A 13,925-nucleotide genomic window follows, 5' to 3' on the forward strand; every position below is an offset into this window, starting at 1 on the left:
GCCATATACCACAAACCCCCGAGGTGCCTTATTGCTATTATAAACTGGTTACCAATGTAATTAGAGCAGTAAAAATACATGTTTTGTCATACTGTCTGATATGCCGACGGCTGTCAGCCAATCAGCATTCAGGGCTCAAACCAGACCGTTTATAATATTCGAACAATGCAGTGAGTGTCTGGCATCTTTTATTCTTGTGATTTATCATCACCATGATACAATACTGACTTTTCATGGATAAAGACAATCTACCAACATCATCCACCTTTAATGAAGAAGAAGATTACAGTTTGTTAGCATTTATTATTTAATTAATGGATACTTTACAATATTCTAAACCAGGAGTTGGAACCAGTTCAGGGAACAGAAAAGAAAAACGGAATTTCAAGCAACAGAACCAGAACTGACAACGAAAGGGATCTATACTGTTCCGGAACAGAACAATATTCTAAAAAACACCGGTTCCATCCAGATCATGACATAACAATATATTTTATGTCAATACAAACCAGCCCTTCTACTGAGTTTAATCAGGTATAAAAAATATCTACAACTGAATTCTACTTGAGTCTATGGACTTATTTTGTTTTCAATAGAATAGCCCATAGGGCCCATGGACAAATGCAGTGCACTACATAATAGGGCCCATGGTCGAAAGTAGTGCACTACAGAATAGGGCCCATAGTCAAATGTAGTGCACTACAGAATAGGGCTCATGGTCGAAAGTAATGCACTACAGGGTGAATAGCGCACCATTTGGGACATTGAGCCCCAGTATATACTACATATAGACTCAGCCCCCAGTATATACTACATATAGACTCAGCCCCCAGTATATACTACATATAGACTCAGCCCCCAGTATATACTACATATAGACTCAGCCCCCAGTATATACTACATATAGACTCAGCCCCAGTATATACTACATATAGACTCAGCCCCAGTATATACTATATATAGACTCAGCCCCCAGTATATACTATATATAGACTCAGCCCCCAGTATATACTATATATAGACTCAGCCCCCAGTATATACTATATATAGACTCAGCCCCCAGTATATACTATATATAGACTCAGTCCCAGTATACAGGCCTCTATAGACTCAGCCCCTAGTATACACTATATATAGACTCAGCCCCTAGTATACACTATATATAGACTCAGCCCCCAGTATATACTATATATAGACTCAGCCCCCAGTATATACTATATATAGACTCAGTCCCAGTATACAGGCCTCTATAGACTCAGCCCCTAGTATACACTATATATAGACTCAGCCCCTAGTATACACTATATATAGACTCAGCCCCTAGTATATACTATATATAGACTCAGCCCCCAGTATATACTATATATAGACTCAGCCCCCAGTATACAGGCCTCTATAGACTCAGCCCCCAGTATACAGGCCTCTATAGACTCAGCCCCCAGTATACAGGCCTCTATAGACTCAGCCCCCAGTATACAGGCCTCTATAGACTCAGCCCCCAGTATACAGGCCTCTATAGACTCAGCCCCTAGTATACACTATATATAGACTCAGCCCCTAGTATATACTATATATAGACTCAGCCCCCAGTATATACTATATATAGACTCAGCCCCCAGTATACAGGCCTCTATAGACTCAGCCCCTAGTATACAGGCCTCTATAGACTCAGCCCCTAGTATACAGGCCTCTATAGACTATGCTACTGTTTTACATGTTAGTCGTGTACATACGTTGCTTTAACAGGAAATAATGTATTAAAAAAAAACATACTACATTCATCATCTCAAGCACCACCCCAACATCAACATTGGTTGATGACGTCATCAACCAATTAGTAGGTAATTAGTAAACAATGCCTCCTGATAATTGGTTAAAATCACACTGATGTCATTGGAAACACATATTCCTCTATATATTTCACTGCAAAACATAAAAATGTGCCATTTTCACAAATGTTGATGTTGGGGGTGGTGCTTGAGATTATGACTATGTAATTGTGAAATTGCCCTTTAACATGATACTGTGGTAGTTAAAGTTAGATATGGTTGTTTATTGTGTCATCTGTGCATTCAAAAGAAAGACAGTAGTGCCTTAGACCGCTGTGACACTCGGGAGGCCAGACGTCATGTTTTTACCATGACTAGACTAATAAGGCTGGGACATCAGTTTGTCAGTGTTCACGCTGTAATGATCATGCTATTTAATCAGCTTCTGGATATGACACACCTGTCATGTGGATGGATTATCTTCACAAAATAAAAAAATGCTCAATAACAAGGACGTAAACAAATTTGTGCACAAAATACGTTTTTTTGTGTTTGAATGGAAAACGTATTGTTCAGTATATCGATCTCATGTAAAGGCTTTAGGCCTGGGAATAGCATTACTACAGCAACCACTATAGTTGTTAACGATCTTGTCTCGATCTCATCTAAATACGTATGATACTATTACGTTACGGAATTACCCCGACTGCTGACCTGGCTGTGACAAGGCTACAGTCTGATTTTACAGTTGTGCAGGAAACCCCTTACTGATGTTTAAAACTCAAACCTGGTCACGGGGTTGGTTAACTTTAGAGACTCCATCGGGGTTGGTTAACTCTGGAGACTCCATTGGGCTTGGTTAACTCTAGAGACTCCATTGGGCTTGGTTAACTCTAGAGACTCCATTGGTGTTGGTTAACTCTAGAGACTCCATTGGTGTCTACAGAGTTCGGTAGATCAGCATTTGGATTCCTTGTGCCTTGCGTGTGTCGAATAATCTACAATGCATTTTAAAATTGGAGGAATTGGTGCCTCTAGGGCATTTCAGACAGTTGTTATGGGACCTTGTTGCTAAAGAATGTCTGTTTTTCTTTGTGTCATGTTGTGTATAACACTGTGTATATTCTGTTTATGAATGGGTAGTTGAATGTGTTTATTGTGTATTAATGTGTATATGAATTGGTAGTTTAATGTGTATTGTGGTGCTATACAGGCCTCATCTGGAAAAGAGACCTCGGTCTCAGTATTGACTCCCTGTCAAAATAAAGGTCAGATTTATACACTCTCCAGCACATTAGGTGGTGGTGGTATTCAAGTTGAGTTCATTTGTGAACTTCCAATTCACTCAGAAGTAAAAGAAGATGAAGATAGCCCTAAATGGTGCAGTCCATGACACCATTGCAAGGATAGGTGTGAATATCAATACCTATAGTTAGCTTATGTATCCTCACTTCACGTTTATTTCACATCACTCTCCTCTCCCTCAACTTCTTTCTCTTCTTGGACAATCACATTGAAAGCACAGGCAGGCTTCCCTCCAATGGATATTCTCTCATGACTTCTTAGACTTCTTAGCTGAGTGAATCCCTCTCCACACCGAGAACATTGGTAAGGCTTCTCTCCACTGTGTGATCTCTGATGATTCTTTAGGTCTCCTGCGAAACGGAAATTATTTCCGCAAAGTGAGCAGTGGTAAGGTTTCTCCCCTGTATGAATTCTCTGGTGATCTCTAAGGCTTCCTGAATGATTGAAGCTCTTCCCACATGTGGTGCAGTGGTAAGGCTTCTCTCCACTATGTACTCTTTCGTGTCTCTTAAGGTTTACTTTCTCACTGAAACTCTTCCCACATTGGGAGCAGAGGAAAGGTTTCTCTCCAGTGTGTACTCTTTGATGATTCTTAAGATTACTTGAGGAACTGAAAATCTTTCCACATTGAGGACAGGGGTAACGACCCCGATCAGGCAATCTTGATGTATCTGGGTCAACTACACCACTGTTGTTGTCGTCCTCTTCAACTTCTCTAATTTTCTTCCCATCCTCCTCTTCTTTGACAATCACATTGAAAGTACAGTCACCATCCTCCTCTTTGACAATCACATTGAAAGTAGAGGGAGACGTCTCTCCAATATGTATTTTCTGATGGCTTTTAAGACTTTTTAGTTGAGGGAATCCCTCCCCACACTGAGAGCAGCGGTAAGGCTTCTCTCCACAGTGTGATCTCTGATGATTCTTTAGGTTTCCAGCAAAACAAAAACTATTTCCACACAGAGAGCAACGGTAAGGCTTCTCCCCTGTATGTATTCTCTGATGTTTCTTAAGGTTTCCTGGCTGACTAAAACTCTTCTGACAAAGAGAGCAGTGGTAAGGCTTCTCCCCTGTATGTACTCTTTGATGTTCCTTAAGACTTCCAGAACGATTGAAGCTTTTCCCACACTGGGTGCAGTGATATGGCTTCTCCCCACTATGTACCTTCTCGTGTCTCGTGAGGTTGAATTTTTCACGGAAACTCTTCCCACATGTGGCACAGTGAAATGGTTTCTCTCGAGTGTGTACTCTTTGATGATTCTTTAGTTTACCTGAGGAACGGAAACTCTTCCCACACTGATGACAGGGGAATCGACCACGACCAGATAGTCTTGATGTATCTGGGTCAACTACACCACTAGGTTCCTGCTCTTCCTTAACTTCTCTCTTTACCGTCTCATCGATTTCCTTTTCATCCTCCTCCTCTTTGACAATCACATTGAAAGTACTGGCAGACTTCTCTCCACTGTGCGATCTCTGATGAGTCTTCAGGTCTCCTGCTCGACTGAAACACTTCCCACAAAGAGAGCAGTGGTGAGGCTTCTCTCCACTGTGGGATCTCTGATGAGTCTTCAGGTCTCCTGCTCGACTGAAACCCTTTCCACATTGAGAGCAGTGGTAAGGTTTCTCTCCATTGTGAACTCTTTGATGATTCTTTAGATTACCTGAGGAACTGAAACTCTTTCCACATTGAGGACAAGGGTAACGACCACGAAGTCGTGATGTATCTGGGTCAACTATACCACTAGTTTCCTTCTCTTCCTCAACTCCTCTCTTTTCCTTCTCATCCTCCTCCTCTTTGACAATCACATTAAGAGTACAGTCACCGTCCTCCTCTTTGACAATCACATTTAATGTACAGTTAGGCTTCTCTCCACTGTGGGATCTCTGATGAGTCTTCAGGTCTCCTGCTCGACTGAAACACTTCCCACATTGAGGACAGGGGTAATTCCCACAACCAGATAGTCCTGATGCTGTGGAATTGGGCTCCTTGACTGAGTCTGGGTTGGGGATCTCTCCTGTAAGAATATGAACAGATATAGGGTAAGAAACAGACAGAGGAACAAAGTATTTTATCTTCATGCAGGATTCAACATTAATTAGGATTAACAGTGTATTGAAAGAAATACTTTCGCAAGGGGCTTGTTTCATTGCACATAAATAATGCCGCCATTGTCAAATTACAATGCATTGCGCAATGGTCGGTAGCCATTTTTGGGGGGCACTCGCCTTCCCTCTTACACATACAGAAGCCTGAGGGTTATACTACAAAGCAGAATCAATGATTATTCAACATCCAAAAACATGTTTACATTTCTTAATGAACCAGAAAATCAAGTTATTTTGAGTTGTTCAACTCTCTAAACCAAAGAGGATGTTAGCCTGAATTTACCTGAGTCAACAGAGGCCCTGTCCTCCTCTCTCTCTTCCTCCTCCCGCTCATTGATTTCTCTCTCCTCGCCCTCCTCCTTGACAATCACATTGAGTTCCACTGTTTGACTGCAGTCCCCCAGCTTCACTGACAGCAACTCTGGACCCTGCTGTGAGCTTCTCTGGGCTGGAACACCACAACCAGAACCTGGTTCAGACATGGTAGGCTGGGTAGATCTAAAAGAGGAGACCGAAAGAGTTCAGGGTGATTTTCACAAACCTAGATCGTGGTATAGCTCCAGAAAAGACAATAAAAATGTATCTAAGCGGGCCTCCCGGGTGGCGCAGTGGTTAAGGGCGCTGTACTGCAGCGTCAGCTGTGCGACCAGAGACTCTGGGTTTGCGCCCAGGCTCTGTCGTAACTGGCCGCGACCGGGAGGTCCGTGGAGCGACGCACAATTGGCCTAGCGTCGTCCGGGTTAGGGATATCTTTGTCTCATTGCGCACCAGCGACTCCTGTGGCGGGCCGGGCGCAGTGCGCGCTAACCAAGGTTGCCAGGTGCATGGGTTGGAAGCACGCGGTGTTAAGAAGCAGTGCGGCTTGGTTGGGTTGTGTATCGGAGGACGCATGACTTTCAACCGTCTCTCCCGAGCCCGTAGGGGAGTTGTAGTGATGAGACAAGATAGTAGCTACTAAAACAATTTGATATCACGAAATTGGGGAGAAAAAGGGGTAAAAATTCAACAACAAAAAATAAAAAATGTATCTAATCTAGCTACCACACATATCGGTCAACCTCTAGTAGTGTGTATGGTCCCAGTACATCACTGGGGCCGAGCTCCCTGCCATCCAGGACCTCTATACCCGGTAGCGTCAGAGGAAGGCCCTAATGGTCAAAGACTCAATCTACCCAAGTAATCTCTGCTACTGCACGGCCAGCGGTCCAGGAGTACCAAGTTTGGCACCGGAAGAGCTTCTACCTCAAGCCATCAGACTGCTGAACAGCTTCTACCCCCAAGCCATCAGACTGCTGAACAGCTTCTACCCCCAAGCCATCAGACTGCTAAACAGCTTCGACCCACAAGCCATCAGACTGCTGAACAGCTTCTACCCCCAAGCAATTACACTGCTGAACAGCTTCTACCCTCCAAGCCATCAGACTGCTGAACAGCTTCTACCCTCCAAGCCATCAGACTGCTGAAGAGCTTCTACCCCCAAGCCATCAGACTGCTGAACAGCTTCTACCCTCCAAGCCATCAGACTGCTGAACAGCTTCTACCCCCAAGCAATTAGACTGCTGAACAGCTTCTACCCCCAAGCCATCAGACTGCTGAAGAGCTTCTACCCCCAAGCCATCAGACTGCTGAACAGCTTCTACCCCCAAGCCATCAGACTGCTGAACAGCTTCTACCCCCCAAGCCATCAGACTGCTGAACAGCTTCTACCCCCCAAGCCATCAGACTGCTGAACAGCTTCTACCCCCCCAAGCAATTAGACTGCTGAACAGTTCATCAAATGGCTACCCGGACTATTTGCATTGACCCTCTTTTGTTTGTTGCACTGATTCTCTTGCACCCTCACAAATACTACACAAAACACACACACTTTCACACTGTACATACAGAACCAATCAAAAGTTTGGACACACCTACTCATTCAAGGGTTTTTCTTTCTTTATTCTACATTGTAGAATAATAGTGAAGACATCAAAACTATGAAATAACTCATATGGAAACATGTAGTATCCAAAGAAAGTGTCAAACAAATTAAAAATATATTTTATATTTGAGATTCTTCAAAGTAGCCACCCTTTGCCTTGATGACAGCTTTGCACACTCTTGGCATTCTCTCAACCAGCTTCATGAGGTAGTCCACCTGGAATGCATTTCAATTAACATGTGTGCCTTGTTAAAAGTTAATTTGTGGAATTTATTTCCTTCTTAATGCGTTTGAGCCAATCAGTTGTGTTGTGACAAGGTAGGGGTGGTATACAGACGATAGCCCTGTTTGGTAAAAGACCAAGTCGACATTATGGCAAGAACAGCTCAAATAAGCAAAGAGAAACGACAGTCCATCACTATATTAAGACATGAAGGTCAGTCAATCAGGAACATTTCAAGGACTTTGAACGTTTCTTCAGTCACAAAAACCATCAGGCGCAATGATGAAACTGGCTCTCATGAGGAACGCCACAGGAAAGGAAGACCCAGAGTTTCCCCTGTTGCAGAGGACAAGTTCATTAGAGTTAACTGCACCTCAGATTGCAGCCCAAATAAATGCTTCACCGAGTTCAAGTAACAGACACATCTCAACATCAACTGTTCAGAGGAGACTGCGTGAAATCAGGCATTCATGGTCAAATTGTTGCAAAGAAACCACTACTAAAGGACACCAATAGGAAGAGACTTGCTTGGGCCAAGAAACATGAGCAATGGACATTAGACCGGTGGAAATCTGTCCTTTGTTCTGATGAGTCCAAATTATTGGTTCCAACCATCATGTCTTTGACACGCAGAGTAGGTGAACGGATGATCTCCGCATGTGTGGTTCCCACTGTGACGCATGGAGGAGGAGGTGTGATGGTGCTTTCCTGGTGACACGGTCTGTGATTTATTTAGAATTCAACGCACATTTAACCAGCATGCAGCATTATACAGCGATATGCCATCCCATCTGGTTTGGGCTTAGTCCCACTATCATTTGTTTTTCAACAGGACAATGACCCAACACACCTCCAGGCTGTGTAAGAGCTATTTGACCAAGAAGGAGAGTGATGGAATGCTGCATCAGATGACCTGGCTTCCACAATCACCCAACCTCAACCCAACTGAGATGGTTTGGGATGAGCTGGACTGCAGAGAAGGAAAAGCAGCCAACAAGTGCTCAGCATATGTGGAAACTCCTTGAAGACCGTTGGAAAAGCATTCGTTTAACACTTTTTGAGTTACTACATGATTCCATGTGCCAGTTTATAGTTTTGATGTCTTCACTACTAAAAATGGTAAAAATAAAGAAAAACCTTTGAAGGAGTAGGTCTGTGTGAACCTTTGAAACAGTAGGTCTGTGTGAACCTTTGAAGGAGTAGGTCTGTGTGAACCTTTGAAACAGTAGGTCTGTGTGAACCTTTGAAACAGTAGGTCTGTGTGAACCTTTGAAACAGTAGGTCTGTGTGAACCTTTGAAACAGTAGGTCTGTGTGAACCTTTGAAGGAGTAGGTCTGTGTGAACCTTTGAAGGAGTAGGTCTGTGTGAACCTTTGAAGGAGTAGGTCTGTGTAAAGCTTTGAAGGAGTAGGTCTGTGTGAACCTTTGAAACAGTAGGTCTGTGTGAACCTTTGAAGGAGTAAGTCTGTGTGAACCTTTGAAGGAGTAGGTCTGTGTGAACCTTTGAAGGAGTAGGTCTGTGTGAACCTTTGAAGGAGTAGGTCTGTGTAAAGCTTTGAAGGAGTAGGTCTGTGTGAACCTTTGAAGAAGTAGGTCTGTGTGAACCTTTGAAGGAGTAGGTCTGTGTAAACTTTTGACTGGTTTTGTATACTGCTGTTCCTCTTTATTATCTATGCTGATTGCCTAGTCACTTGTACCCCAAACTACATGCATATATTACCTCAACTACCTCAATATTAATCTGATTAGGGCAAATTATCCAATAGTCATGTAAACACCTTACTCTGCTTACTCTAGGCAGGGTAGCCTAGTGGTTTGAGCGTTGGACTAGTAACCGGAAGGTTGCAAGTTCAAACCCCCGAGCTGACAAGGTACAAAATCTGTCGTTCTGCCCCCTGAACAGACAGTTAACCCACTGTTCCTAGGCCGTCATTGAAAATAAGAATTTGTTCTTAACTGACTTGCCTAGTTAAATAAAGGTAAAATAAAAAATATATATACAAAATCTTAAAATCGGTATACGGTGAAAAATCAAAGCAAGCATCAACGCCGATTAAAACAAGGTTTTCTGAGCCTATAGGACATGTAGCATAAAATCACAATTCCAGCAGATTGTATTTCAAATAAAAATTCCAGCTAATTGTATTTGAAATCGAAATTCCAGCTAATTGTATTTGATCTGCACATGTGCTGGCAACAGCAAATCGAGCCTCCCTGTTAAGTGCAAAGTGAAGTGAGTTCAGAACAACTGAATGTACTACTGTCTTATAACATTTTGTTTGTGAAAACTATTTCTATGTCCGAACTCGGAATTAAATGTGCTTAAAAAAATAATAAATAACATGATCACTGTGATAGAACATTTATTTTGAGTAGTAATCTTCTGCATTTATCAGAGTGCCATCGGGTAGCCGGATTTCAGATGTTTCCATGGAAACAGGATTATTATTAGAGAAACCGTTCTTCTTGCAAAGCACGTTTTTAATCAAACTATTATATTAAATCTGACTATCCATGTAACCATGTAACCATGTAACCTCACACAGACAGACTTGGTAACGCTACGCCTTGTATTTTACTGTTTTACTATTCTCATTTTACTTTTTAACTCTGCATTGTTGGAAAAGGGCTCGTCAGTCAGCATTTCACTGTAAAGTCTACACCTGTGACAAAACAGGGGAAAGGGCTCGTCAGTCAGCATTTCACTGTAAAGTCTACACCTGTGACAAAACAGGGGAAAGGGCTCGTCAGTCAGCATTTCACTGTAAAGTCTACACCTGTGACAAAACAGGGGAAAGGGCTCGTCAGTCAGCATTTCACTGTAAAGTCTACACCTGTGACAAAACAGGGAAAGGGCTCGTCAGTCAGCATTTCACTGTAAAGTCTACACCTGTGACAAAACAGGGGAAAGGGCTCGTCAATCAGCATTTCACTGTAAAGTCTACACCTGTGACAAAACAAGGGGAAAGGGCTCGTCAGTCAGCATTTCACTGTAAAGTCTACACCTGTGACAAAACAGGGGAAAGGGCTCGTCAATCAGCATTTCACTGTAAAGTCTACACCTGTGACAAAACAAGGGGAAAGGGCTCGTCAGTCAGCATTTCACTGTAAAGTCTACACCTGTGACAAAACAAGGGGAAGACCCAGTCAGTTGTACAACTGAATGCCTTCAACTGAAATGTGTCTTCTGCATTTAACCCCTGTGAATCACAGAGGTGTGGGGGCTGTATTTAACCCCTGTGAATCACAGAGGTGTGGGGGCTGTATTTAACCCCTGTGAATCACAGAGGTGTGGGGGCTGCCATAATTGACATCTATGTCTTCGGCGCCCGGTAGAACAGTGGGTTAAATTGCCTTGTTCATGGGGCAGAACGACAGATTTTTACCTTATCAGCTCGGGGATTCGATCCAGCAACTTGGGCTCGTAAGTAAGTATCACATTGTAAAAGTCTACACCGGTGACAAAACATCCGATTTGATATAAAATTGTCAACAGAAGAAAATTGTTTTTTTTCCTTTTTTCCCCTACCAATTCTAAATAAAATCAGCGACTCAGGCGACATCCACGTCTTCAATGACTTTCAATTCTCTTCATGGAACGTCTTTATTCCATGAAGAGAATAATGATATTTTCTTTTAGAGTCCCTGTGAAACAATCAATTAGTACCCTTCTCTCGTATCCGTTATCAAACTAATGATCTTCAGCCGGAACAAGTTAGTAATCTGCTTCCATAGTCAGAGCTAGCGATATATTCCTGCTCATGAATTTCCAGAATAGGTGTATTTGCACTCCCGGCTACTTCTTATCGTTGCCAACTTCACAACGTCACTGTCACCGAGTTCACACCCAGAGAAGTGTCGCTGTTCATTTTGCAGCCCTTAAAGAGTAGCCAATCCAAGTAGATTTTTCATATTGGACACGTACATTCTGTTTTGTATGCTATGGACTTTAGTGAGTAGAGGCTGGACCCTGGTTTTATTAGACACAATCGATTATGTACGGTGCAGTATTTATGTCCAATATGAAAAACAAGTGGATTAAAGCTGATTGGCCACTCTTTAAGGGCCGCAAAATGAGCAGCGACGCTCCTGGGGGTGTAAACTCAGTGGACTTGGAGACTAGAAGTGTTCCTGGGTAGAATGGACCTTTTACTGCAGCACAATGTACACAAGATAAGAGCAGACACACAAACAACATTGTTGACCATTTAGGATTGAAATAAACAAATACATCCCACAATATCTGATAGAAATACTTGTTGTCAAACAAAGAATAATTGCAAGGATAAAATACATGGATAATTCTGCACTAATTATTAATTTACAAAGTATTCACACAGAGAGGAAGTGGAAGAGAGAGGCCCAGCTAGGGTGCAAATCTGTATCCGTCCAGCAGGTGGTGTTTCCCCCCCCCAATTGTTTGGCTAAGTAACAGGTTTTTGTATGAAGTCAATGAAGAGTGCGTCGAATTCAGTCAACAACAAAAAATATTATTTGCGATACAAGGTTTATTTGATCTAATAGAAGTTTCGTAATGTTTAAGTCGTTACGAGTGTACTGATATAAGTAGGACACTATCCCAAGATGGTAGTAAATGTTAGTAGCATACAATCTCTCCATTGAATACAGGCGGTTGACGTCAACAACCCTCATCAAATCTTTTTTAAAGGATTACAATAATGAGATGTATCCACCAATTCAAAGAAAGGATAGGGGGGAGCTAGACAGTCCACCATGCCACTTTGTGGACAACTACTCCCATTACTAGAGCGGAGAGACATGCATCTTGTCAGTTTATCCAAAAGAACAGGACTCTTATTCTGGAGGATTCCAAAATATCCTTGACCCGGAAGTACTTAGTTATTCTTGCCTGCGTCACAGCTGTATCATTATGATGGAAAACCGAATGTTGCTTCTTAGGTCGACATTCCTTCTTAATTTGCTTGAAAATATTATGGAAAAAGGGTTATGCCTTGATCACACCAACAGAATTATTGCACAAAAAGGTACACAGCATCATCTGGATGTGTGTACAACATTCACATTCTGCTATTTCTGTCAAGACGTCTATGCATACAGTTTGACGCATATGTTCAATAAATTCAACATAAATCACCAAACAGAACGCACTGCCTCTGCAAATCAATGCTGCAAGGCAAACGCGGGCCAGTTGGATAGGAAATTACTTTTATTTAATCTTTAACGAGGCAAGCCAGTTCAGAACAAAGTATTATATTTCCAATGAAGGCCTACCCTGGCCAAACCCTAACGATGCTGGGCCAATTGTGCGCCACCCGATCACGGCCGGTTGTGATACAGCCTGGAATCGAACCAGGGTCTGCAGTGCCTTAGATCTCTGCGCCACTCGGGAGTACCAAAACGCAATAATACTGTCGGTATGATCGAGGCGTTAGCTGTTTGCATAAACCTGTAGCCGGTTAGTTTAGCAACGGTTAGTCCAGCTAATTTGGCTAGCTACCTAGATAGCTAAACCAAATATTTTGTAACCAACCTATCTATCTGTGGCTAAACAAGGAGCAGCCGGTTAGCTAATTCCTCACAACAGTCATTTTACTCACAATGAGTCGACAGCTGGCTAACTACGAAATGGAAGTCACACTTCAACCGTGAACCTGAAATAAAGTTAGCATGTTAGCTAGCTACACAATCGGGTCGGACGGGAGATGTGTTGCTAACTGGCTAACAGCTAACTAGCTGGGGGAACAACAAAACCAGGCCGCGGAAACCAGTGCGGTTTCATCCTGGAATGGGTTGGTTTACAGACCGTGCTACAAGCATCATTAAAACAAATAATAATCATTAGCAATATGTTACCTGGAACTGATTTCCTGTTTGGCTGAAAATAATTGTAAATGGTGAGGTCTCGTAGAGCAAGCGGGAAAAACGTATCCACTTTCCGAGTGAGTTTGGTCTGGATTATGAGATGCTGCAGGAAATGTTCGTGAGCGTCGTATCAGCGTAGTGTTTGTGCATGTTTTACAGGCCTCTCTTGTTCAAGCCTATACTTAGGATATTATGCTGCATTAACTCAACCAGACTCGAAGGAAAACTTCAACATGTCTTTACTCCGTAACTGGCCGTGAAATAAACCCCACATTCCTGTGGTGACGTCATATGTCAGCACGTCACATCAATACACGACATTCCTTCTTTACTTGGACATGAACTTTAACGTCAACCTGACATTTTTTTAAATGTATTTTATTTAACTAGGCAAGTCAGTTAAGAACAAATTCTTATTTATGATGATGGCCTACCCCGGGCCAAACCCTAACCCGGATGATGCTGGGCCTCTCTGACATACAGTTGTGGCCAAAGTTTTGAGAATGAAACAAATACCAATTTTCACAAAGTCTGCTGCTCAGTTCGTATGATGGAAATGTGCATATACTCAAGAATGTTCTGAAGAGTGATCAGATAAACTTAAATTAATTTCAAAGTCCCTCTTTGCCATGCAAATGAACTGAACACCCCCCCCAAAAAAAAAAAAATTCCGCTGCATTTCAGCCCTGCCACAAAAGGACCAGCTGACATCACGTCAGTCAGTGATTCTCTCGTTAACACAGGTGTGAGTGTT

General features: G+C 42.5%; 1 protein-coding gene across 1 annotated transcript; it reads right to left on the reverse strand.

Moving 5' to 3' along the window:
• Positions 1-171: 171 nt before the first annotated feature.
• On the reverse strand, positions 172-13,403 carry LOC115126728 (zinc finger protein 883-like). Its single transcript, XM_065002212.1, has 3 exons — positions 13,163-13,403; positions 5,467-5,681; positions 172-5,092 (listed from the first exon to the last, which is right to left on the reverse strand). The coding sequence occupies exons 2-3, from the start codon at positions 5,663-5,665 to the stop codon at positions 3,228-3,230; spliced, it is 2,064 nt and encodes a 687-aa protein (XP_064858284.1). The 5' UTR covers positions 5,666-5,681; positions 13,163-13,403; the 3' UTR covers positions 172-3,227.
• Positions 13,404-13,925: the final 522 nt, after the last annotated feature.

The sequence above is a fragment of the Oncorhynchus nerka genome, linkage group LG15, assembly GCF_034236695.1.
Source record: "Oncorhynchus nerka isolate Pitt River linkage group LG15, Oner_Uvic_2.0, whole genome shotgun sequence".
NCBI lineage: Eukaryota > Metazoa > Chordata > Actinopteri > Salmoniformes > Salmonidae > Oncorhynchus > Oncorhynchus nerka.